This window comes from Erythrolamprus reginae, chromosome Z, assembly GCF_031021105.1.
Source record: "Erythrolamprus reginae isolate rEryReg1 chromosome Z, rEryReg1.hap1, whole genome shotgun sequence".
NCBI lineage: Eukaryota > Metazoa > Chordata > Lepidosauria > Squamata > Dipsadidae > Erythrolamprus > Erythrolamprus reginae.
In genome coordinates this window covers 82,594,427-82,621,666 of record NC_091963.1, presented here as the reverse complement: position 1 = coordinate 82,621,666, position 27,240 = coordinate 82,594,427, and the positions used below count along the sequence as shown (strand labels likewise).

At 47.6% G+C, this 27,240-nt stretch overlaps 1 protein-coding gene across 4 annotated transcripts in view; it reads left to right on the top strand.

Moving 5' to 3' along the window:
- The window catches only part of GLB1 (galactosidase beta 1), a 304,228-nt gene that overhangs the window by 100,940 nt on the left and 176,048 nt on the right, over window positions 1–27,240 (top strand). For all 4 annotated transcript variants that reach the window (XM_070727400.1, XM_070727399.1, XM_070727401.1 and 1 more), the window contains exon 3: window positions 22,675–22,825. In XM_070727400.1, the coding sequence (XP_070583501.1) occupies window positions 22,675–22,825 (151 nt within the window). The remainder of the gene's footprint in view (window positions 1–22,674; window positions 22,826–27,240) is intronic.

Below are 27,240 nucleotides of genomic sequence, written 5' to 3'. Positions count from 1 at the left end.
GTCCAGCGAGAGAAGCAGCTCCCACCTGAGAAACCTGCGGCGATGGCTGCCGGTGGGAGAAGGAAAGGGAGCCTGAGAAACCTGCGGATGGGCGGGTGCCGAGCATCTCAGTTGTGGCCTCTCCGCCCCCATTCCCCTGCCAGCCTGCCTGGTGTGGAGCGGGGAAGGTCGGCACCAGCATTCGCGGTGGGCGGGTGCAGGCGCGGCTCTTTCTTTCACCCACCGCTGTCGACTCCAGCCAAGCCGGCAGCAGTCGCCACAAGTTACTCGGGTGGGATCTGCCACTTCCCTTCAGGCAGGCCAGGCAGGCGGCCGTAGAAAGTGCAATAATCTCTGCACTTTCTACGGCCGCCTGGCTGGGCTGCCCAGAGAAAGTGGCAGCTCCCACCCGAGGAACCTGCGCCCATGGCTGCTGGTGGGAGAAGGAAAGGGAGCCACAGCCGCCCCTGCCTGCTGCGGATGTGCGGGTGCCGAACCTCTCGCTTGTGGCCTCTCCGCCCCATCCCCCTGCCAGCCCACAAGGGGATGGGGAGTGCGCGCGCACGCGCAACATTCAGAATAAGGAAAACCTTCACCATTTAAAAAAAGAAAAACTTTAGCCAGCCTCGCACTTTTGTTGCTCCCTGCCCCCAACTCCATGTAAAATCTCATGTGCTGCTGCGGGCCGGATAAATAGCCTCAGTGGGCCGCATGTGTCCCACTGGCTGTAGTTTGGGGACCGCTGGATAAGAGAATGGATTAAATTAGAAAAGGGGAGTATTTTAACAATAGAAGGTCATAATACACTAGAGGGGTGGCATGTACATTTATGGGAGAACGGAATGACTAAACATACACAATTTCAGTCACACATGATAAGGAAAATACATATTAGAAATATGGAGAAAGATAAAGAATCAACACTATATAGAAATACCAAGATGGTTATCGAATATAGAAGCTCAAGTATACCCTAACGTAATTGATAAAACTAGAATAATAACATACGAAGATCTATTGGATGCAAAAGGCTCATTGAAGAGTAGAGAGGAATTGGAAAAGGAAGGAAAAGGATTAGACTGGTTACCGTACCACCAAATACAAAGTAGATATAAGAGGGATTTAATAGAATATGGAACATGTAAGAAAATAAATACAATAGACAATATTTTAATAGGTCCAGAAAAAAAATATTACCAGAATGTATAATTATTTATTAGATTTTGAGAATATAGAAGAATCTGTGAAAGAAAACATGATAGCATGGATGACCAACTTTGGTTACAACATACAACTAGTAGAGTGGGAGTAACTCTGGAAATTAAAATTCAAACTGACAATTTCCATACCTTATAAAGAAAATCTTTATAAGATGTTTTACCGGTGGCACTACGCCCTGGCCAGACTAACAAAAATTTGTAATAATTTAAATAGCGAATGTTGGAAGGGTAAAACACCACATGGCACGTACTACCATATGTGGTGGATGTGCCCAGAAGCAGTAAAATTTTGGGCCTTAATTAGAAATTGGTTGAAAGAAATTCTAAATTATGAACTAGAATTAAAACCGGAAATATACCTACAGTACTAGGTATTATTGGTGGGCATCATAAAAAGGCAAATTTATATTTTATAATCCATGTACTTACAGTGGCAAGATTGAGCTTTGCACAAAATTGGAAAAAAGAAAAAAGAAAATATACCAACAGAACAAATGGTAATAAGAAAGATACTAGAATGCGCAAAAATGGAATTGCAAAATAAACAGGGAAATGACTTTTATACCGTATGGGGAACATTATACAATTGGATAGAGAAAAAAAACAGAAATGAAAAAAACAAACAAAATAAAGGAGGACAATATAGAAAAGCAATATAAAAACAACTTTAATTCAAAATGCACAAGCTTCTGTAAACTGCTTGTATGTGTCTATTTTTCCTACGTGTTTGTTATTTGTTTTAAAAAAATTAAAAAAGAAGTTATCTTTACACAAGATATTTGTTTAAACAAAAAATCTAAACAATTAACTGATTTGAAATAATATAATGAATTTTGATGACAACTACTTGTTATATATTTAATTACTTTGTTAAGAGTTTTGTTCTTTTTGTATTACACAATACTGTATATTTGGGGAATGGACAATAGTGTTTGATTAATTTTTGATTTAATACCTACTGTGGCAGAAATTATCCTTATATACAAGATTTGTTTAAATGGAAAATTTGAAATTCATTATGTGAAAGTCTGAACAATTAATTGATCTGAAATAATATATGAATTTTGATGATTAATAAGAGTTGAAATGTATAATTAATATAAGTATGAAATATAAATTATAAGTCAAAATGTATTTTAAACAGACATTTAGTTATGATAAAAGAGGAAAGAAGAAAAACAAACAATGTGGAAAAAGATTAAGGAAGAGGAGGAAGAAATAGACCAAAAATTAAGAGGCATAAGAAATTATTATTATTTTGGAAAGTTAAGCCAACAAATAGTTAAGTTGGAGTTAAAATTTAGATTCAATTGATGGAGAACCCAGAAGACAAAATTAGGTTTTGTTTTTGGAGGTAGCTTTTTTTCCGGTGACATATACCTACAATAAGAGACTTATATAAGTAAATGTCACAATAATAAGAATTTTTGAAAAAGCCGCTATTAGTTTAAAATTTGAGAATCAGTCCACTAATTATGAGGTGAGCTAGGTCAAAAAACACTCTGGGAAAAGTAAAGAGGGTGGAAGAGGAAGTAGAAGAGGGAGGAAGAGAAGGAGTAGAGAGAGTCAGAGGGGGAGTGAAAGCGTAAAAAGGTAGGAGGAGGTGATAGGGCGGGGAATGAAAGAATAAAGTGGCAGACTGATGATTGTTGATATAAGGGCAGAATAAGATACTGACTTTTGAACAATTGATAAAAATGTATACTACCGTATTTTTCGGATTATAAAACACACTGTCAGATGCTTCAAGTCCATAGAAATCTCCTTCCAGGGTGCCCCGGGTCTCGCCACACTTTGCAACAGTTCTTGTGGTCGACCCAGGGGCCGCTTTGCTGCCGCACAAACAGGGCAGCTAGCCACATAGGTCTCAAAGACCTTTTTTATGGAGGGCCACCAAAATTGTCTCCTCAGCAAGTGTAAGTTTTTCAGAAACGCAAAGTGTCCTTCCACTTTTGAATCGTGGCCTCTCTCTAATATGACAGTTCTCATAGAGGCTGGGACATACACTCTGGATCCTATCTATGCTAATCCAGACCATTGAGTGCAGTCTGTCTGATGAGCCAAAAATCAGTCATCTGTCCCCAAAGCCTTTTGTAGTTCCACTGACCAATCATCTGGAAGATTGGCCTTCTTTGAGCTCTGCTCTCTGGTGACTGCCGGTTATGCCCATTGCTGTGCCGGAATCACCAGCTGAACTATATACAGCCGACCACTGTTATATTGAGGCAACCTGGAAAGGGTGTCTGCCATAAAATTGTTTCCCCCGGGTATGTAGTGCAACGAGAAGTTGAACCGACTAAAATGCTGCGCCCACCTAGCTTGCTTGGGGGACAATTTCTGGGTTTTTTTCAATGCCTCTAAATTTTTGTGATCAGTCCACACCTCAAATGGCTGTTTAGCTCCCTCTAGGAAATGCCTCCAGGACAGTAGGGCCCACCACACTGCAAATGCTTCCTTTTCCTATACTGTCCACCTACGTTCAGTCTCAGTTAGTTTCCTAGAAGTATATGCACAGGGGCAAAGGCCCTGTTCTTCATTTCTTCGCAACAGGACTGCTCCCACAGCCACGTCGCTCACGTTGACTTGGACCACAAAAGGACGCTCCAAATCTGGGTGTTTGAGGATAGGCTCACCCACAAACAGTCTCTTTAATTTTTCGAAAGCCACTTGACATTCCATGGTCCACAGTAGTGGGCTACTTGGTTTTGGTTTGCCTTCTTTCATTTTCAACAGATTTGTGATAAGCAAGGCTATTTGGGAGAACACTGAAATAAACTGCCGGTAAAAGTTGGCAAACCCTAAAAAACTTTGCAATTGCTTTCTGGTACATGGGGCCTCCCACTCCAGAACTGCCCTCACCTTCTCAGGATCCATCTCCACCCTTTGGTAGCCCAAATAGTCAATGTTGCTCTGGTGAAATTCGCACTTAAACAGCTTAGGGTATAACTCTGCAGCTTTGAGTTTCTTTAAAACATCCCTTACGAGGACCACATGTTGATCTAATGTCTCTGAGAATATCAAGTTGTCATCTAAGTAGATCAACACTCCCTTATATAAGTGTTCATGCAGTACCTCATTAATTAATTGCATGAAAACCCCTGGCGCCCCCTGTAGGCCAAATAGGAGCACTCGGAACTGGAAACACCCTAGTGGAGTATTGAAAGCCATCTTCCATTCATCCCCTTCCTTGATGCGAACTCTATAGTAAGCTTCATGCAAATCCAGCTTTATAAAAAAATTTCCCTTGGCCAAACAAGCCAACATGTCCTTCATAAGTGGTAGGGGGTACACATTATGCAAGCAAACTGTATTAAGGTTGCGGTAATCAACCACCATTCTCAGGGACCCGTCTTTCTTTTCCCGGAACAAGATGGGGGCTGCCATTTGTGGCCTAGCCAGTTGACTAAAACCTGTTACTAAATTTTTGCCAATGAACCTGCACAGTTCTCCCAGTTCTCCAGGGATCAAAGAATACATCTTTGGTTTCAGCAGCTTAACACCAGGTAGTATCTCAATGCTACAGTCTGTGGCCTGATGGGGTGATAACTTATCTGCCTCCTTCTCTTTGAAAATTCCCTTGAGGTCCCAGTATTCCCTAGGGATTCTTCCCTCCCCTTCGATTTTCTCCTTGCCAGGAGAGTTTCTGCGGCCCAATTCTGCTAAAACAAAACCCAGTTCATTCTTCCCTTTGTAAGTGACAGTCCACCAATTAATCTTGGGGTTCCATTTCTGCAGTCACGGTAATCCCAAAATAATTGCATTGTCCAGCATGGGCCCCACAATAAATTGTATAGTCTCTTGGTGGGACCCCATTGTCATGATTAAAGTCTCAGTCTCATGCGTAGCCGGCTTCCTCCCTGCCATCGACCCATCCAGTTGAGTAAATGAGATGGGGTCCCTCAGGGCCTGTAACGTAAGGCCCAGATTCACCGCTACCTCTGGGGACATAAGATTCCTGGTACAGCCCAAATCCAGAAGGGCTGACATGGCTCCACTTGTCCTCCCTGTTGGGTCCTGTAGTGTGATATATACACCTGGGGAGGACCTTACCGCTTCTTCAGGCTCACTGTCCTCAACGAGCAGGTGTGCCGGAGGTTCCAGCTCCTCCCTTTTTGGGGGGGGGGCGACCTCTATGGCCTCTTTCCCCAGTAGCCCAGCATCTGGAGTTTTTTTGGTGTACTGCTCCATTTTCTTGCCACCAGTAGGGGTCATCCTCGGCACTGGTTTTGCAAGACACTCAGCTGCCTGGTTGCTCCTCCTTCCCGCAACGGAGACAAGCTGTAGGCCTGGCTTTCTCCGAGCTCGATCTGGCACCTTTCCTCGGGCCTCCTTTCCCCCCCAGGGGGAACTTCTCTCATACTGGCCTATCAGGAGGTCAATCTTTACCTCTGCCACCAGCTGGAACCATCTACTAAGGTTTCTAGGGGTTGCTCTGGCTTTGCAGTGTAGGTAAACCTCATCATTTAAGCCATCCATGTAGTATTCCATGAGGACTCCCACTGGATACGTGCTGACATAGGACATCAGCTCACGAAACTCCTGGGTGTACACACCCACAGATCTTCCGCCCTGCTTTAGGTTTTTTAAGCTTGCTTCTGGCTTTCCTTTCCACTAAAGGATCCTCAAAGAATGCTCTGAGGGCCATCATAAACTCATCAAAATTCCTGAGGGTGGGGTCCCTCTATTCATGGAGTGACACCATCCAATCAGCTGCTTTCCCCTTGGGAGCTCAGGTCACCACCCTCACCCGGGCCGGGTCATTGGGGAATTCCCCTTCATAATCTTCCATGTACTGGTTCACTTGGGCCAAGAAGTACCTTAGGCTCCCTGGTGAGCTGTCGTGTCTTTGCGTTAAGGGTTCTCCCCTCCCCTTTGCTGTGTTCACACTGGGGAGGGTGTTGGGGCTTGAACTGGAGGGGGGAGGTTGGGCTGCTGCTCTCTGCTGTGTTCCCTTCCCTGAAGGTCCTGCTGCAGTTTCATCCTCCCCCTCCTCTCCACTTGTTGGATCTGCTAGAGCTCGATGGCGCTTCCTCTCCACCAATTGTAGGGCTTCTTTGATGCCTGTAACCAACTCGGCTAACAGGAGCCCCTCCTGGCTGACACCCCCCCCCCCCGCGTTCTTTCTTTTGTTTTTTATGGTGGGTCATATTTGTATCAGAAAAAAGAGGTTCATCCTCAGATATACAACTTACTCCAACAGCCATGGACCATCTGGGGGCTCTCCGCAGCTGCTTGGCTTGAAGCTGGTCGTCTCTGCTTTGGCCTAAGTCTTCCTCTTTTTGGAGTATGGGGGGGGGGGCTTCTCAAGCTGGTGTCTTCTTTGGATTGTTCCTCTCCGCTTTCATGCCGAGACATTTTTCTCAGTCCCCAGTAGAAGTAATTCTCCAGTAATTACTGTTTCAAAGCAGTGTTTGCTTAATGTCAGATGCTTCGATCAGAATTTAAGAAAATAAAACTCAGAGTCCATTTCAGGTTCAAAGTGAATTTATCATAAATCAGAACTGAAAGCAACGAAAGTGAAGCAAAGACTAAGGAAAAAGGCGTGATACATGCGTATATCAAAACCCCACTTGACCCCCGTTTTGGAGATTAGCCAATCCCTAGTGTCCATAACCGTCAGGTGGACGCATCTTCAAAACCACGTCATATTGATGGAATGCAGCTTCTAACGGTCTCCTCCTGGTCACCTGGTTTCTAGGAAACCGAAACTTATCCCACTCTGCATTAGGAAACCAAACTTCACAGGGCTTCCTGCATCTCCCCCCCAATATCTAAACCCCGCCCTCCCCATTACTCATGGCAACCGAAGCGTAGTAGAATGTAGAACTGTAGCAAGGTTGACGTTCACTTTTGTCCTCCCTAAAAGATGCTGATAATTAGTGTGTGTCTTATACTCTGAATGTAGCTTCCCCCCCCCCCCCCTGAGCCCTAACTAGCTGCTAACGATCTTCCCTTGCAGGCTCTTTCATAGTTTCTCTCTGTGAAGAATGTTTTCCAAGCCCTAAGTCTTTGCAGGGTTTTTTCCATTGCTCTACTTGCTCAGACCATTTCTTTCTAGGTGCTAATGATGTTCCCAGCTCTTACATTGTTACTCTCATTACTTTCATTGTTATTCTCTCAGAATAATTTTTATGCCCTTAACCAGGGGATAAAATAATGTGCTGAAGCTGAATGAATGAATAAGATGAATACCTGGTAAACAGATTCTTTTCCCTATTTTCCTCCCAAAAACTAATGTCTTATACTCCGAAAATATGGTATGTATTTAATTTTAATATTTTAAGTTATATACATATTAATTTGTATGTGATACAGAGGAGAAAAATAATAAAAAAATTGTACAGGGTGACAGGGAACTTCAGCAGAGGGCCCAAAGGAACCCTCTGCAGGTTGCTGGCTCCCACTATCAATTTTTTTAGAAGTTGTTTGGTCATTATTATATTCAGTTTGGGCATATTCGTCTTGCAAAGTTTGGGGTTTCTCATTTTGTAGTTTGAGTTTCAGACTGGTTAGATGTTCCTGTAATCTATTTTTGTGACATATGCTGGAATGAAAACACAGACCACAGAGCTGAGATTTAATGGGTCACTTATTAAATCAAGACTTGTAGAGGTAAAATAAATGGGGCAGAAATTCAGGTTTAAAATACCTGGGCAACTATGGGTGAAGCTAGCTGTTGAGCAAAGGAATGAAGCCTTGACCTTGACCTTGGCCATGAACTTGCCCTTGACCTTCCTTGCTCTTAGCCACGCCCAAGGCATGTGGGAAGGCTTGACCCGGCATGTCACCTGTAGGCTTGCACGGGTGATGCCAAGGGCATCACCCCTCCTTCACCCTGACCTGGTCGGCAATTGAATTTTCAGAGAAGGGCACCCCTTCACCTTCCAAAAAGTGCTCCAAAAGCGATCATACAGTTACTGTTAGCCCCTTTTTCTCCCCCGTATCACCACAGCAGAGAGCCAAATCTCTATTTTGGCTCCCTGCTTTCCCCCCATCCTGCACCAGCTTATGTAGGCACCTCTGCAGGTCCTCTGCAGTCTGTCAAAGATCGCACAAATACGGGTCTGCATCAACTCGCCATTTTTCAGGTAAGATGCCTCACTGCCCAAGGCCATGCCGATTGAACACTTGTAAGAGCTCACGTTAAGACTTACAAAGTGGCGCTCAAGGCGGCAAGATGCGCGTATCATGCCGCCTTGATTGCATCAGCATAATCTCGCCCGGCCGCTCTGTTCAGGGTGACCCAGTCCCTTCTTAACCAGGAGTGAGTTGGGGAGCCCTTGCAGAGTAGTGCCGAGGACTTTAACACATTTTTCGCTAATAAAATCGCTTGGATCCGGGCGGACCTCGACTCCGATTGGATAGCAGAGTCGACTGACAATGAGTCAGTTGAGGTGACTGGGGCCCGTACTTGTCCATCTGTCTGGGAACAGTTTGATCTGGTGACACCTGATGAAGTGGACAAGGCCATTGGAGCTGTGAGTTCCGCCACCTGCTTATTGGATCCATGTCCCTCCTGGTTGGTCTCGGGCAGCAGGGAGGTGACATGGAGCTGGGTCCGGGAAATTGTCAACGCTTCTTTGGGGAAGGGGTCGTTTCCGGCTCTGTACAAGGAGGCACTTGTGTGTCCCCTCCTCAAGAAGCCTTCCCTGGACCTAGCCATACTTAATAACTATCGCCCAGTCTCCAACCTTCCCTTTATGGGGAAGGTTGTTGAGAAGGTGGTGGCGCTCCAACTCCAGCGGTCCTTAGAAGAAGCCGATTATCTAGGCCCTCAATAGTCAGGTTTCAGGCCCGGTTACAGCATGGAAACTGCTTTGGTCGCGCTGATGGATGATCTCTGGTGGGCCCGGGACAGGGGTTTATCCTCTGTCCTGGTGCTTCTGGACCTCTCACTGGCTTTCGATACCATCGACCATGGTATCCTTCTGCGCCGGCTGGAGGGGTTGGGAGTGGGAGGCACTGTTCTTCAGTGGTTCTCCTCCTACCTCTCTGGTCGGTTGCAGTTGGTGTTAGTGGGGGGTCAGAGGTCGACTTCTAGGTTACTCCCTTGTGGGGTGCCTCAGAGGTCGGTCCTCTTCCCCCTGCTATTTAATATCTACATGAAACTGCTGGGTGAGATCATCCAAGGGCATGGGGTGAGGTATCATCAGTACGCTGATGATACCCAGCTGTACATCTCCACCCCATGTCCAGTCAACAAAGCAGTGGAAGTGATGTGCCAGTGCCTGGAGGCTGTTAGGGTCTGGATGGGTGTCAACAGATTCAAACTCAACTCTGATAAGACGGAGTGGCTGTGGGTTTTGCCTCCCAAGGACAATTCCATCTGTCCGTCCATAACCCTGGGGGGGAATTATTGACCCCCTCAGAGAGGGTGTGCAACTTGGGCGTCCTCCTCTCCACAGCTTACATTAGAGAACCGTCTTTCAGCTGTGGCGAGGGGGGGCGTTTGCCCAGGCTCGCCTGGTGCACCAGTTGTGGTCCTATCTGGACCGGGACTCACTGCTCACAGTCACTCATGCCCTCATCACCTCAAGGTTCGACTACTGTAATGCTCTCTACATGGGGCTACCTTTGAAGAGTGTTCGAAAACTTCAGGTCGTGCAGAACGCAGCTGCGAGAGTAATCATGGGCTTCCCTAGGTATACCCATGTTACACCAACACTCCGCAGTCTGCATTGGTTGTCGATCAGTTTCTGGTCACAATTCAAAGTGTTGGTTATGACCTATAAAGCCCTTCATGGCATCGAACCAGAATATCTCCGGGACTGCCTTCTGCCACATGAATCCCAGCGACCGGTTAGGTCACACAGAGTTGGCCTTCTTCAGGTCCCGTTGACTAAACAATATTGTTTGGCGGGACCCAGGGGAAGAGCCTTCTATGTGGCGGCCCCGACCCTCTGGAACCAGCTCCCTCTGGAGCTTAGAATTGCCCCCACCCTCCTTGCCTTTCGTAAACTCCTTAAAACCCACTTCTGCCGTCAGGCATGGGGAATTGAGACATCTTCTCCAGGCCTATACAGTTTATGCATGGGATGTTTGTGTGTATGTTCTTGCTTTTTAGTAAGGGGCTTTTAGTGAATTTTAAATTATTAGATTTGTTTTATATTGTTTTATTGGTGTTGTGAGCCGCCCCGAATCTGCGGAGAAGGGTGGCATACAAATCTAATAAGTAATAATAATAATGCCCCTTGTAAAGTAATCTGGCGTCCTGGCCTGTTGGCCCACACGTCCGAATCTATGGAAATGAGCCACATGGCCCGCCCAGACAATTACTTGCTATGCTGAGCCAGCTGCATATGGCCGGGCCGCATCGCCAGACGATTCTGGCACCATGACTTGCAGATCTCCATCACCTGCCAGTACGATGGCTTGCTACCCTGAGCCAAGCAGCACTACCAACCAAGGGGCCATGCCCCTCATCAGGCAAATCTGGCACCATTCCCAGCAGGTGCGCCTGACCTGCCATTCCTCTTCTGCTTGCCTCCCTTGAGGTCAAGCCCAGCTCCAGTGTACTGAGCCATTGGCCTGCTGTTACAGTGGTCTATCATGTTGAGCCCAGCTGCACCATCAATAATGGTGAACATCTTTCTCCTAGGCCTGATGGATCTTGGCCAGATTGCCACACACTCCCTCACTCTTGCTTTGCTCCAATATTGCCGAATGTGGCTGAAGTTGTGCCATTTGGCCCTCACAGTCTGGCTCACATATCTCATCTAGATTCCGTCCTGCCCAGGTGAACTATGAGAAAGCAAACACATTCACTCTGTGTTACTCAGGGACCAATCCTGGGATCCTGGGCCTGCCTCTAGCATGTTGGGCACTGAGGCTGCATACTGATGTGGTCCCCCGGCTCTTCCCTGCCAATGTCCCATTACTACTTCCACGAGAAGTCGGCCAAATTCTAAACTGAGCGACTCCTCCCTGCGCCCTTATTTGCCTAACAGCCTTTTAACAGGTGTGGAGTGCTTTTATTGTCAGGGTGTGACTGCGAGATTTGTATTCTTCCTATCCTTGTTGTGCCTGTAATTGCTTACCCCTCCCATTAACAGGTGTGGTTTGCTCATCATCTCCAGGGAGTGCCCTTGACACCTTCACCAATCAATGCTCCCGATTAATCGAGTGCCGCCCCCCTTTTATGCCTTTAAATGCCGTAAATGGTGGCACGTCCCCAGTTTGGGGAGGAAAGGGGAATGGATGGGAAAAAACTCTCCCCCCCCCCTCTGCAGCTACGTTTTGCAAAACCAGGCCTTGAGGTGGAAGGCTGTCCAAAACCAGGCCTCCTGTGGCTTTCCTCAGGTAACTGGCCATGAATGCTTCCGGGGTAGTTCAGCCTTATAGTGCAGTACACCATCATTTAATGGACACGCAACACGTTTAGTTTCCTCCCTGCCATGCTCTTTTCCCCCAGTGTTCTCCACTGACCCATGTTTTCCTTGGCTAACTGGGAGGTACCCGGGGCTAGCCGCTGACTTGTGCCCATAGCGTGCTTCCCCCTTGGTGAATGGAGATGGTGTTTTCAGGGTAGTAGGGTCATAGATTACCGCACGCCATCCCCACCAAGGGTACATGGCTATGCTTATTGCAGTCACGTTAAAAGGCACCAACTTGGTTATAACTCCACAACGCTACCAGCCTGTGTAAAATGTTTGCCTGAATTATCTGAAACTGCTCCACCTCCAAGTAAGTGTACGCCTGCGCCCTCATGCCACCTGTAGTTGGCGGCTCGAAATGATGTGGTCCTACTAGCACCCCCATGTTCGAACCATAGCCTGCACCTACTTGGCTGGGTTGATGTGTTCAGTACCTCTGAATACCATACCCCCATGACCTTTTACCCTGTGGACTGCTCTCTGCCTGCCTTAATCACATACTCCCTGTTAGCGGACTGGGTGTCTTCCTGCCTTGTCGTTTCCCCCAGCTATCAGGCAAGTCACGTTCTGTAGTTGTTGTCCGATGCTCTGGTATTCCTGTTGGGAAAGCAGAATACTCCTATGTGGTTACCAAGTGCCGCTCGATGAAAGGGCTGGCACCCTGGCCTAGTATCGTGTGCTCTATCCCTTTATTGAGGGAGGAGGGGCAGCACTGCATAGCGTGTGTTATATGCAGGATTCTGGCCCCTGGTAATGATCTGCTGCGCATCATGCGTGGACATAAACTACGGGGGAATAGCCCGATACTGCAAGATCTGCAAGAGGCCCTGTGATGTATTTAACCTCTAAACAGAGTTGAAAAAGGACCTCGCCTGCCTCAGCCCGTAAGTGGGCTTTCTCAAAGTGCTTTGCAGGCCAGGACTTTCCCCCAGATCCCTTGCTGGAAATTGCCCATGAGATGTGAAAAGGCAGCTCAAATTAACTGTATTGCTGAGGGATATGGTGCCCTGGTTATGTTCCTTTCACTCCAAATAACCACTTGGTTAGCTATGCTAGGACGCGTAATAGTGGTGGCCAAAGTTTGAGGATGGCCGCATCAGTACCTGATGAGATAGAATGCATGGGTACCATACGGATAAGGCCATATTCTCTGCTCGCTTTATACCGTATAGGGGAGTAACCCTGTTCTGCTAGAGGGGCCCCTTTGCCCTCAGCCTCCAGAGCTACCATCTGTAAATGTGGGGGCATGCGCCGTGCTGCTGAGCAAGTACTTACGTATGCCTGTTGCTTCGGTGCCTGTTATACAGAACACCAGGGAAGCGTGGACCCCTACTCCCCTTGCAAAGCAGTTGATGACTGTATTTACTAGTAACTCATCCGGGACTAGCTATTCTGTCCGAAGCTCGGATTAAGTGCCCAACCCCGTGTACCACAATCATATGACCACAAGACCAAGAATGTCACAATCACTTTATTGCAAAATCGCTCCTGGCTCTCATTTCTGCTGTGCAGAAATGCGGTAAGATGTGAGTCCCACCTAATTGGTGCACTGTCTCTAAGGCAATTGATTACTGCACTAATTAAATACTGCTTATCGTAAAAGATTATAATATGCCCATAAAATAATTATATCTCCATAAGTATAACCCCTTTATTTCCTTGTGATGTAATGACTAACTCTTCACAAATTAATTCCTCTCCAAACTTTATTTCTAAAATGAAATTATGAATAATCCCTTAACCCCACTCTGATGAAATATAGGTGTCACACGGTTGCCGGGAAAATACTATCCCTGTCTATAATGTGATCATAGAGCCTGTGATCCACATGATCACTTTGTTTTGACCTGATTGCTAGGTTTGCCCAATTAATAGTATGACCTCAGTGGTTAGTCGAAAACATGAATGCTCCCATATGTATGATCTAAATAATCTACCAGCTTTCCTTGAGTGTACCTTGAGTGCTGTATTGCCAGGTGAATGTCTGCCTGGATACATCCGGTTAAATTGAATAAATAAAATAAATAAATAAATAACCCAAATTTGTTAGCTGCATGATAGTATTGACAATCGATGAAGCATGATCTGCCCAGTTACAACCATAGTGCCGTGGGTATACGGTGGACCAGCGGTCCCCAAACTACGGCCCGTGGGCCAGATGCAGCCCAACGAGGTCTTTTAACCGGCCCGCGGCAGCTCACGAGATTTTACTGGTCGATAAAATAAGCTCCTGAATCTCCTGTCCACTCACCGCGGTTGGCTGCTGAGTGAGGAGAAGGTGGAGAGGCAAGGGGGCGGGGAGGAAAGTGGGCCTGCAATTGGCCCATTCCTTTGCCGCCTTTAGGGAGAGAAACTGTTGCTGCCCTATGGCAGAGCAGCAACAGTTCCTCTCCCTAAAGGCGAGAAAGAAATTGGCCAATTGCAGGCCTGCTTTCCTCCCTGCCCCCTTGCCTCTCCACCTCCTCCTCCCTTCCTCCTCCGCGGTGAGTGGACGCGAAATTCATGAAAAGGCGATTGGCAATTGAAAAACTGTCCACTGAAAGTCACAGCTAAGTGCACCATGGCTAAGTGTGTGTGTGGGGGAGGCGGCTGCTTGAAAACCCCTGACCTCCATCGCCTCCCCCCCACGGCACAAGGCGACCACACCTCGCTGCTGACACAGGCGGCGGGGACCGCCCTGTCCCCCTGTCCCCCCTGCGCAAAGCTACGCAGCCCCAGATCGCTCGCTTCTCCAGCCAGCAAAGCTGACTGCCCAGCTTTGCTGGCTGATGCAGGAAAGCGTCGCATTTAAAAAGCACGCCACTTTCCCGGGCAGCCGGCTTTGCTGGCCGTAGAAGTGAGCAATCTGGGACTGCAGCGCCGTGGTGCCCTTCAAGCGCAGCCCTTCGCAGCGCCCCACCACCCGTTCCTGCAGGAAGAAATCGGGCGCTTTACTGGGAGGTGGAGGCGGCATGGGGCCGGACGCTGGGTGCTGGGGAGGGCGAAGGAGTGGACATGCCTCTCAGCTGCAGAGCCGAACGGGGTGGAGGCAGGCGCTGGGGCCATGCAGGGCCGCTCATCCAGGGGGGCATGGACCAGCAAGCCGCCCTCCGCTCTCTTTCTCTCTCATGCACCACGCCGGCAGCAGAGAGAGAAAGAGAGAGGTAGAGATCAGGCGCGTTACTGGGTGGTGGAGGCGGTGTGGGGCCAGACGCTGGGTGCCAGGGGGGAGGGTGAAGGGGTGGATGTGGCTGCTGCCTCTCAGCTGCAGAGCCGAACGGGGGCGGAGATCAGCGGCGGAGTCCAGCGCTGGGGCCATACGGGGCCGCTCATCCAGGTGGGCGTGGACCGGCAAGCCGCTCTATGCTCTCTCTCTTTCTCTATTATACACCACGACAGCAACAGAGAGAGAAAGAGAGAGAGCAGAGGGTGGCTTGCTGGTCCACGCCCGCCTGGATGAGCGGCTCCGCATGGCCCCAGCGCTGGACTCCGCTGTTGATCTCCGCCCCCGTTCGGCTCTGCAGCTGAGAAGCAGCAGCCACGTCCACCCCTTCGCCCTCCTCCCGCATCCCCGGCACCCAGCGTCTGGCCCCACACCGCCTCCACCACCCAGTAACGCGCCCGATCTCTACCTCTCTCTTTCTCTGCTGCCGGTGTGGTGCATGAGAGAGAAAGAAAGAGAGAGAAAAAAGAAGGGAGAGAGAAAGAGAGAGAAAGAAAGAGAGAGAAAGGAAGAGGAGAGATAGAAAGGGGGAGAGAGAAAGAGGGAGAGGGAGAGATAGAAAGAGAGAGATAGAAAGAGAGTGAGCGAGAGAAGGAGAGATAAGAGAGAGAAAGAAAGAGAGGGACAGAGAGAAAGAAAGAGGGACAGAGAGAAAGAAAGAGAGGGGCAGAGAGAAAGAAAGAGGGACAGAGAAAGAAAGAGAGGGACAGAGAGAAAGAAAGAGAGGGACAGAGAGAAGGAGAGATAAGAGAGAGAAAGAAAGAGGGACAGAGAGAAAGAAAGAGGGACAGAGAGAAAGAAAGAGAGGGACAGAGAGAAAGAAAGAGGGACAGAGAGAAAGAAAGAGAGGGACAGAGAGAAAGAAAGAGAGGGACAGAGAGAAAGAAAGAGAGGGACAGAGAGAAAGAAAGAGAGGGACAGAGAGAAAGAAAGAAGGACAGAGAGAAAGAAAGAGAGGGACAGAGAAAGAAAGAGAGGGACAGAGAGAAAGAAAGAGAGGGACAGAGAGAAAGAAAGAGGGACAGAGAGAAAGAAAGAGAGACAGAGAGAAAGAAAGAGAGGGACAGAGAGAAAGAAAGAGAGGGACAGAGAGAAAGAAAGAGGGACAGAGAGAAAGAAAGAGAGGGACAGAGAAAGGGAGAGAGAGAAAGAGAAATAAAGGTAGAGAGAAAGAGGGAGAGATAGAAAGAGAGTGAGTGAGAGAAAGACAAGAGAGAGAGAAAGAAAGAGAGAGGGGGGAGAGAAAGAGGGAAAGATAGGGAGAGAGAAAGGAAGAAGAGAGATAGAAAGGGAGAGAGAGAGAGAGAGAAAGGAGGAGACAGAGAGAGGAAGAGAGAAAGAGGGAGAGATACAAAGAGAGTGAGTGAGAGAAAGAGAGAGAAAGAAAGAAAGAGAGAGAGAAAGAGAAAGAGGACAGAGAGAAAGAGAGAGAGAGAACGAGAAAGACAGAAGGACAGAGAGAAAGGGAGAGAGAGAGAGAGAGGAAGAATAAATATTAAATATTGTATTTGTTCCCATTTTGTTTTTTACTTTAAATAAGGTATGTGCAGTGTGCATAGGGATTTGTTCACACGTTTTTTTAATAGTCCGGCCCTCCAACAGCCTGAGGGACAGTGAACTGGCCCCCTGTGTAAAAAGTTTGGGGACCCCTGCAGTGGACAGTAATGAAAGTTGATGGCTGGTTTTAATAAATCAATCTGGCTGGATTCCTTAGTTGACATCAATGCTCTACGTCCCCGTGACATTTGAAGGGGCCCCAACACATGTGCTATTCCCTCTCTTAAGTCCACTTAATTTCAAATTAACTCATTTACAGCTCACTCCATTCAAGTATACTAGATTACATAAAGTAGACCTTTCTGATCAGTTCATTAAGCTCAATTAATTCCAGTATACTAAACTAAAGTGTTACAACCAGCTCTCTCTTCCAAAACTTGCTTGCAGAAATTGTATCAGATATGAGAGGGCTGTAGGCATGAAATCCTTAGATGTCCCTTCTCCCTGACTGCTCCCTGTTCTTCCCCGCATATTCCGCCACTATTCTTAATTATTTCTTTAATAAGATTTGATTTCTATACCTATCCATCCCAACAAGTGGCTTTGAGCAACTTCTTGGGTGGCAGGGGAATGACGGCAGCTCCGTTCTTCCCTCACCTCCACAGCGCACCCACCTTTGGAAGGACGGTGCCGAAGAAAGGCTCACAGAAAGCTTTGCACACACCTCTTTCCCCGCCACTCTTTCCTCCAGCCACCTGGCTTGTTTTGGAAGCGTTGGCAGCTGGGGGAAACGCAGGCAGGCAAGGTGGTGGTAGTGCAAAGTCCTTGCCCCTCTTTCCTCCAGCCACCTAGTTTCTTTTGCAAGCCCCCCTACCCCTGGCATCGCTCCCACTCAGCCCCCAACATGGGGCGGGGGGCCTAGCAACCCGCAATTTACCTTTGCTAGGAAGAGGATGCTCAGTTTGGACACAGGGCAGAGGTGAGTTCTGCAGCTTAGTTCCCCTCACAGCATGGCCATGCCTCATGGCCGCACACATGCGCATTTATTTATTTATTTATTAGATTTGTATGCCGCCCCTTGCCAAAAGAAAAAAGAAAAATGCCCAAAACAAGATAGCGACCATGCGCTGTGCCGGAAACTTGGCATTTGCGCATGCTCAGAAGAAAAAAAAAGGAAAAATATTGAAAAAAATTTAAAGAAAAGATGGCATCTCCCATATCTTCAATTAAGGAAGTGATGTCATCAGCGGGGTCCTACCGGAACAGTATTCCAGACCATGTAGGCTGCTGCCCACCCCTGCATTGTAGAAAATTCCATGAGCTTTTTTCAACAAATTAACACAGAGGAATGCTGGGGTTTTGTTTCCTTGATCACCTTGATCTATTCCAGGGTAAAATTCTATGAATTATGCAGTATCTTCTGAGTCTCTTAAGCTGGTTATTGTGTCAAGACATCCATTATTCCTTATCATTCATTTCAGATTTCAGAATTCATTCTAGTATGACATTTTTCACATTGTTTATCTTATTTTAGATCAATTAATCATTTACTATTCCGTAAATAGTCTGGCCCTGAGCCATGTAGGACTTTATAGGTAATAACCAATACAGTGATACCTCATCTTACAAATGCCTCATCATACAAACTTTTCGAGATACAAACCTGGGGTTTAAGATTTTTTTGCCTCTTCTTACAAACTATTTTCACCTTACAAACCCACCACCGCCACTGGGATGCCCCGCCTCCAGACTTCCATTGCCAGCGAAGCGCCCATTTTTGCACTGCTGGGATTCCCCTGAGGCTCCCCTCCATGGGAAACCCCACCTCCGGACTTCCGTGTTTTTGTGATGCTGCAAGGGAATCCCAGCAGGGGAATCCCAGTAGTGCAAAAACGGGCGCTTTGCTGGCAACGGAAGTCCAGAGGTGGGGTTTCCCAGCGAGGGGAGCCTCAGTGAAATCGCAGCATCGCAAAAACACAGTAGTACGGAGGTGGGGTTTCCCATGGAGGGGAGCCTCGGGAATCCCAGCAGCACAAAAATGGGCACTTTGGCTGGCAAAAGGGGTGAATTTTGGGCTTGCACGCATTAATCGCTTTTCCATTGATTCCTATGGGAAACATTGTTTCATCTTACAAATTTTTCAACTTAAGAACCTCGTCCTGGAACCAATTAAGTTTGTAAGACAAGGTATCACTGTACCTTGAATTGTGCTCGGAGACTAATAGGAAGCCAGTGCAGCTTGCGGAGCAAAGGTGTTATATGGTTATACTGAGGTACACCCATAACAGCTCTCGCGGCTGCATTCTGGACTATTTGCAGTCTCCGAACACTTTTCAAGGGTAGCCCCAAGAGAGCGCATTGCAATAATCAAGAAGAGGTGATGAGGGCCTGAGTGACTGTGCGGAGAGATCCCCCTGGCCACAGCCAAAAGGTGATGGTCAAAACTCAGCTGTGGGTCCAGGAGGACACCCAAGTTGCAGACCCCATCTGAGGGGGACAATGTCTGCCCCCTCCCAGAACAATGGATGGACAGATTGAAGAGTGCTTAGAAAGAAATGCCCACAGCCACTCAGTCTTGTCTGGATTGAGCCTGAACCTGTTGGCTCCCATCCATATCCTTACAGCTTCCAGGCACATCACATCCACCGCTTCACTGAATTGGCATGGAGTGGAGATGTATGATCTCACCCAGTGGCTTCATAGCTAGATATTGAACACCAGGGGGAAGAGGACAGGGGGAGAGGCCGAGGGGTGGACCTCTGCCCTCCCACTAACACTGACTGCGAACGACTGGAGAGATAGGAGGAGAACCACCGTAAAACGGTGCCTCCCACTCCCAATCCTTCAAGTCGTTGCAGAAGGATACCATTGTCGATGGTATCAAAGGCCGCTGAGAGGTTAAGGAGCACCAGGGTAGAGCAATGTCCCCTATCCTGGGCCTGCCAGAGATCATACCTCAGTGTGACCAAAGCAGTTTCCATGCTGTGACCGGTCCTGAAACTGGACTGAAAGGAATCTAGATAATCAGCTTCTTCCAAGGACAGTTGGAGCTGGTGTGCCACCACCTTCTCAACAACCTTACCCCAAAAGGGCAGGTTGGAGACTGGCCTATAGTTCTTCAATTTGGCTGGATCCAGGGACGGTTTCTTGAGGAGGGGTCGCACAACAGCCTCCTTCAGAGGTTGCGGGAATGACCCCTCACTCAAGGGGATGAAATCATGCCTGGATCCAGCCACATGTCATCTCCCGACTGGCCGAGACCAGCCAGGAGGGGCATGGGTCCAGTAAGCAGGTGGAGGAACATTCAGCTCCCATAGCCTTGTCCAATTCCTCAGGGGTTACCAGGTCTACCCAAATGGTGGAACTAAGACCTGACCCTGTCACCTCAGTCTGTATTCCCCAATTGAAGTCCAGATCATTCTGAATCTGAGCAACTTTATCTGCAAGAAAAAGAACAAATTCCTCAGCCTGCCCCTGTAAGGGCTCCACCACTGCCTCCTTATTCAGCAGAGAGTAGCTCACCCTAAACAGGGTGGTTGGGTGAAAATCTGAAGACACAATAAGGGTGGTAACGTACACTGACTTTGCCGCCTCTATCGCCACAAAGTAAATCTTAACATAGGCTCTTACCCGTGCTCGGTCAGACTCAAAGTTACTGGCCCTCCATGCTTGCTCTAAGCATCTCTTCTGGCATTTCATCCCCCGGAATTCCTCAGTAAACCAAGGAGATCTCCAGGGGCTGTTACCTCGGAGAGGCCGCAAAAGCACAATCCGGTCCAGAGCCCCCAATGCTGCTGTATTCCATGCCATCACCAGAGACTCAGCCAAACTGCAGACAAACCTCCTAATCATTCCGCCTCCCTGTGGTGGAGGATTGGTCAATCAAAGACCAGCTTCAACAGGGACTGATCTGACCATGACAAGAGTGTGTTGACTATACCCCTTAAAACCAGATCATTTTCCCGCTGCTCTAAGAGAAATACTATGTCAAGTGTATGTTGCCCTCTATGAGTCAGACCCTGAATGACTTGGGTCAAGCCCATGGTTGTCATGGAAGCCATGAACTCCTGCGCTATCTCCGAGGTTTCGTCGAGTGACGGTAGATTGAAGTCCCCCAGGACCGCAAGTCTAGGGAACTCCACTGTCAGCCTGGCTACTGCCTCGAGCAGCGCAGGCAGGGCTGTTGCAACATAGCAGCTGGGAGGCAGATATGTTAACAACAAGCCCACCTGAACCCCTGTCCAATCTCAAGAGGAGAGATTCACATCTGACAGTCTCAGGAGCAGGGACCCTGCGAAGGCTAAGAGTCTCACAGACGATGACGGACACTCCCCCATCCCTTCCCTGGTGTCGCAGCTGATGCAAGACCAGAAACCTGTCTGAGCACATTTTTGAGAGAGGAATACCTCCCTCCAGGCCCAGCCAGGTTTTGGTCACACAAGCCAGATCAGCCCCCTCCTCCAAGAGTAAATCTCAGATCAAGGGGGCCTTGTTGGCCACCGACCTGGCATTGAGTAGCAGCAGCCTGAGACCAGGGCCCTGACTACATCTGACACCAGCTATACAGGATGAGACCGGGGGGCCAGAACAGGGAATTACTTCCAAGCAGTCCATATATTCATCAATATCACAGTCATCATATTCATAATTATCTTTTAAAAATTCATTCCAATAGTCCTTAATCTTAATGTCATTTCTCACAGCCTTTTCTTCTTTTTCCTCATATATATTGGTAGTTTTTTGTTTTAAGTTCATTCCCAATTTCATTTATCTCTGCTTTAATTTTATTTCTAGTCATTTCTTTTGTTTCTATCCCCCATTTTCTTTTCCAGTCATTTAAAATATCAGTAAACTTGTTTACTTTCTTCCTTTTTTGTTAAATCTTTATCAGTTTCAATAGATCCACTTAAAAAGTCTTCTTTTGATGTGTCACCAAATCTTTAATTTACACCAAACAAGTCATGAGTCCACCATTCAAGATCGTCCAGCTGCCCCACAGAAAGTTTCACAACCACCCTCGACCACCACTCAAATGTTGCTTTTAACTTCCGATTCAATTTGTTTTCCTTTTATATTTTTTTCCCAATTCAAAGTTATATCCAACTTGCCAGTAAAGCTTTTTTTTTACTTGGTATCTCAATTATTTGTATCCCCAGTCTGTTTTTTGTATAATATTCCCCAATCTTTGGCTCTAGTTACAGTTATTTTATAAAAATTTTGATCCCTAGTCTCCATTCGCTAGTATATAGCTGCCACTTCATTTCCGGTCCCTTTGTTCTTTCCCCTTTTAAGTTTCAATTTGTCTTTAAAGTTGCTTCTTTCAGCCCAAAAGGTCACCAACCTTGTAATTATTCCTCCACCTCCATCTCTCCTGCATGATACTTAGCATTTTTCTCCAGGTGATGACCCTCAAGATAAACAATCCCTTCTTTCGATGTGTGACTGACGCGGCTAAGGGCGGCTTGGACATCTTTGTCCCAAGCTGCTTTTCGCCACTGCCGGTCGAGTGCTCTGAACTGAGTTCCTGTGGGGTACACTGACCCCAAACAGGTCCTCGACGGTGTCCTTCCTCTTCCCTGCCCCTCTAGGGCAGTTCTGGGATTAGTTCCATAAGAACTGACACACACACCCCCGATGGTGGGAATTTGAAGTTCCTGTGGAGCGCGGAGAACTCGGTACCCCCACGACACCTGGCCATGCCCCTCCCCAGATACATTAACTTGAATTAAAGTTTACTTTAAGAAATAGCTTGTTCCTATAAATAGTCCAAAAATCATACGTGTAACAATCAGAATAACAAACCAAATACTGTATTATCTTTCTTGCCAGTTGTCTTTGTCATAAACAGTAAACAAAGATATCAAGCTATAAACACCATTTTAGCTAGTACATAACTAAAATATATAACATGCAGAGAGAATGCAGAGCAAACTATTATTTATTTATTTAACAATAGCAATATTCTATATGTATGAAATATTGTGTGGTAGAATGGTTACCAAATCTTGAGTAGGAAGACCTTGTTTTTCATTGGGTAGGGAAGCATTGGTGACTTTCAGTCTCAGGTCAAATCAGCATTAGTTCTGTGATGAACCAATTGAAGAGCAAAACCCCCTGTGTCGTGCATTGACAGCTTTTCTTATGTGAACTAAGCAACACAATGCAAAACACACAGGCCTGTAACATAGTTTTATATGTGAAAGAAGTTCTCTGAAAAAGGCCTGATATATACAGTATTTTCAGAATACTTTTTAATCATACTTTCTGTGTTTGGTTGTGAAAAAGAAAAAGAATAAAAGTACTAATTGCAATAATTTTAAATGCAGTTCTATAGCTGTTGAACTAGTAAATTTTTTGTAAATTGCAATTAAAAACATGATAGTAACATACGGGGTATTTGCAGGTATGTTCCATGGAATTTTCATGAACCTGAGCCAGGAGTTTATAACTTCAGAGATGACAGAGATCTGGAGTATTTCCTGAAACTTGCTGATGAGATTGGCTTGTTGGTCATATTGAGAGCAGGACCTTACATATGTGCAGAATGGGACATGGTAAATATTTTCTTGCTTATTCATGTTGATTTGTCCTTACATGGTAAAGACTGGAAAAAATAATTTCTAAATCATAAAAAATTCATGTAGAATGTAAGAAAGTTTCAAAATCAATATTAGGGAAATACCATAATTATACTAAATCGGTAGTTGTAAAATATAGCAGTGTTTCCAACCTTTTTTGAGCCGCGGCACATTATTCACATTTACAAAATCCTGGGGAACATTGAGCGGGGGGGGGGGGGGCGGGTGTGTGTGTGTAAAAAAAAGTTTGGACAAAAATATCTCTCTTCCTCCCTTTCGCTCTATTTTTCTCTCTCCCTCTTTCTCTCTCTCTCCCCCTTCCCTCCTCTTTCTTTCCCCTCTCTCTCCATCTCTCTTTGTTTCTCCCTTCCTTCCTCTCTTTTTTGCCCTCCTTCCCTCTCTCTGTCTTTCCCTCACCCTCCTTCCCCCCTCTTTCTCTCTCTCTCTTGCTTTCTCTCTTTCTCTCTTCCCCCTCTCTCTCCCCCTCTCTTTCTCTCTCTTGCTATCTCTCTTTCTCTCTCTCTCTTTTGCTTTCTTTCTCTACCCCCTCTCTCTCCTTCTTTCTCTCCCTCTCTCCCTCTCTCTTTCTCTCTCTCCCTCTCTTGCTATCTCTTTCTCTCTCTCCCCCCTCTCTCCCTCTCTCTCTCTCTCCCTCTCTTGCTATCTCTTTCTCTCCCCCTCTCTCCCTCTCTCCTTCTCTCTCTCCCTCTCTTGCTATTTCTTTCTCTTTCTCTTCCCCCTCTCTTCCTCTCTCTACCTCTCTTGCTATCTCTTTCTCTCTCTTTCTCTCCCCCCCTCTCTCCCTCTCTTTCTCTCTCTCCCTCTCTTGCTATATCTTTCTCTCTCTTTCTCTCCCTCCCTCTCTCCCTCTCTCTTTCTCTCTCTCCCTCTCTTGCTTTCTCTTTCTCTCCCCCCCTCTCTCCCTCTCTCTTTCTCCAGTAGCCGTGGGGCGACGGCAGGGTGATCAGCTGTGAAGCGGAGCTCCAGAACGGAGGCACAGACGGCGGTGGCTAGACGCCGTACATTTCTGACGTTGCGCTGGGCATGGACGTGGGGCTTGAGCCTCCGTCCTGGTCCAGCCAGCAGGCAAGTGCCAGCCACGCAATTCCAGCATTTCCAGCCGCCGCCGTCGGTGCCTCTGTTCCTCTGTTCCGTAGCTCCGCCTCACAGCTGATCACCCTGATGTCGCCCCACGGCTATTGGGAGAAAGAGAGAGGGAGAGGGGGGAGAGAAAGAGAAAGCAAGAGAGGGGGGAGAGAGAGAGGGACCACCCTGCCACCGCCCCACGGCATGGCTCCTGCCCGCTGCCGCTGCCGCCGCCATCACCCTCCCACTGCGCGCCGCCCTCCCGCTTCCCGCTGCCCTCCCACCAAGCCCCAAAGCTCACCTGCTGACAGGGAAGCTCCAGCCGGGCGGGGCGCCGCAGCTGCTGGAAAACCTGGAAGGCGCAAAGAAGCAAGCTCAGCTTCCGGTCTCACAACTTTTTTCTCTTCGCAAAAAGTTGCGAGACCAGAAGCTGAGCTTATTTCTTCGCGGCACACCTGACCATGTCTCGCGGCACACCGGTGTGCCGCGGCACACCGGTTGGGAAACACTGAAATATAGGATTTTCAGTTTTCTTTAATTGAAATATGAAACTTGAAGAGAAAATATGAACCTTGAAGAGAAATTTGGAATACAATTTTATGTAGTTTATGAATTGGACTTTATTTTTGCAGTAGTCTTCTCCATGGAATCAGACTCACTTAGATGTATGTAAGTCTGATTCCATACTCCACAGTATGTATGTACTATGGTATGTATGCATGTAACAAGTCTTCGGAGAGGGGCGGCATACAAATCCAAATACCGTATATACTCGAGTATAAGCCGACCCGAGTATAAGCCGAGGCACCATTTTTTGGCACAAAAACTGGGAAAACTTATTGACCCGAGTATAAGCCGAGGTTAGAAAATGCAGTGGTTACTGGTAACTTATAAAAATGGAAACCAATAAAATTACATTAAATGAGACATCGGTAGATTAAATGTTTTAGAATATTTATTTTAAAGAGGGTAAACAATATTTATTTCAAAGTGGGTAAATAAAAGCAATCTGATATTTACAATAAATTAAATAAAATTAAATAAATTAAAAAGTAAAAAAAGTAGTTCAATCAGCAACCAAGCTAAAACCTATGAGTCAAAATCCCTCAAAACAGTATTTTAGAGACTTAATTTTTCTCTCTATAATCCAATGATAAAGTAGAGAGAAGAACAAAACAATATTTTTTCAAATTCAAATTGCACAATAATTTCACAAAATTCTTTTTCCCATCTAAGAATAAAAGATTTTCAGAGACATAAAAATTGCATAACATTCTACCAAACTACCCCAAGCCATGCAGCCAAGTTAATTACTGAGTAAATTTATGTACAGGATTGCATATTAAATCAACTCTTTATTCTGAGTTAAGCCCTTACAGATTTCAATAGGACTTACTTACAGGCAACTGCACAGATGGACTGCAGTTTTAAGCATATCTATCAGCAAGTTCCCAAAAAACTGAGACTTATTCTGAGGTAAATCCACACAGAAATAACAATAGATTTAAATCCAAGAGGTAAATATTAATATTATTTAACACTAAAACGTAATGCTAAGTGAGTACAGAAATGCTAAACATCTTAAGTATTCATGAATCTCTAGAGTAGAAGAAAGCAGCATAATGTATCTTATTTTTACAATCTACTGGCAGGCTAAAATTAGTACGATTGTATATTACTTGTACCATAACAAATCTACAGAATGAATCCAACAAAGCCCTTAAAAAGTACTCAATTCCTTTTTCTTTTTCTTCTACCCTTCTTCCTTCTCTCTCTCTCTCTCTGTCTCGCTCTCTGTGTCTCTTGAGAGAGAGGGGGGAGGGAGGGGGGAACTTTATCAAAGTTCTATAGAAAGGAGACTTTGAAAAAAAGCAGAGAGAGAACTTACCTCAAAATCTAATCAGGGAATTAGTGCAGTAATTGTACAAGCTGGAAACTTTGCTGGACCCGGGGAAGGGAAGGCAGCTGCAAGACAGGAGCTCCAAGAGGGAAGTAAAAGGGGGCTCCGAGTGACGCAGCAAAGTTGCCAGCCAACTTCTCTGACCTTGTAATCCTCGTGGCCGAGGTTTTGCAGGCGCTGTTTGCCTGAGGGGGGCCGGATTTCCACGCCGCCGGCCGGGGGCTCCTTCGGGGTTGCCTCCGCTGGAGAGTGCTGTTGCTGGGGCTCCTGGTGGTCCCGAGATGGGGCGCGGCGGGCTCCGCGCTGCCCCACGCTGAGCGCCGCGAAGTCCAACGTCTTGCTCTCGAAGGCGCCCTCCACGTTGCAGAACATCCCGCCATACTTCTGGCGGGGCACTTGGTCGGCGGTGCCCGGGCGCGCCAGGTAGACGGGCAGATCTTCCTCCCCCGCCGCCGCGGGATCCGGCCGCTCCCGGCCTCTCCGCCCGCTGTGAGAAGACATGGCCGGGAGTCACTGGGGTAAGTGAAGCCGGCGACTCCGTCTGCGAGGCAGAGAAAGAAGGGCGGACGGGCGGGAGACTTCCCGGGCGCCGCTGGCTCGGCTCAGGCGCGGAGTGACTGATGACTGAGAGAGAGAGAAAAGGAGCGCCTGCTGGGAGGGAGGGAGAGAGAGCGCTCCTTTTCTCTCTCTCTCAGTCATCAGTCACTCCGCGCCTGAGCCGAGCCAGCGGCGCCCGGGAAGTCTCCCGCCCGTCCGCCCTTTTTTCTCTGCCTCGCAGACGGAGTCGCCGGCTTGACTTACCCCAGTGACTCCCGGCCATGTCTTCTCACAGCGGGCGGAGAGGCCGGGAGCGGCCGGATCCCGTGGCGGCGGGGGAGGAAGATCTGCCCGTCTACCTGGCGCGCCCGGGCACCGCCGACCAAGTGCCCCGCCAGAAGTATGGCGGGATGTTCTGCAACGTGGAGGGCGCCTTCGAGAGCAAGACGTTGGACTTCGCGGCGCTCAGCGTGGGGCAGCGCGGAGCCCGCCGCGCCCCATCTCGGGACCACCAGGAGCCCCAGCAACAGCACTCTCCGGCGGAGGCAACCCCGAAGGAGCCCCCGGCCGGCGGCGTGGAAATCCGGCCCCCCTCAGGCAAACAGTGCCTGCAAAACCTCGGCCACGAGGATTACAAGGTCAGAGAAGGGGCGGAGGAGGGGAGTCTCCCCCCGGCGAGGGATGGAGGAGGAGGAGGATGGGTGGCTTTGCGAGCATGGCTGAAGGGGGGGGGGTGTTAAAAGACGCCGCCTTACTCCAGATGCACGGGTGTGGAGGGGGATGCTCGGACCGTTTGCCGGAGAGTCAATCCCGCCCTCCCCGGGGGTGATGTGCACTAGACGGGAGCGCGGAGAGAGACTGGCGTGCT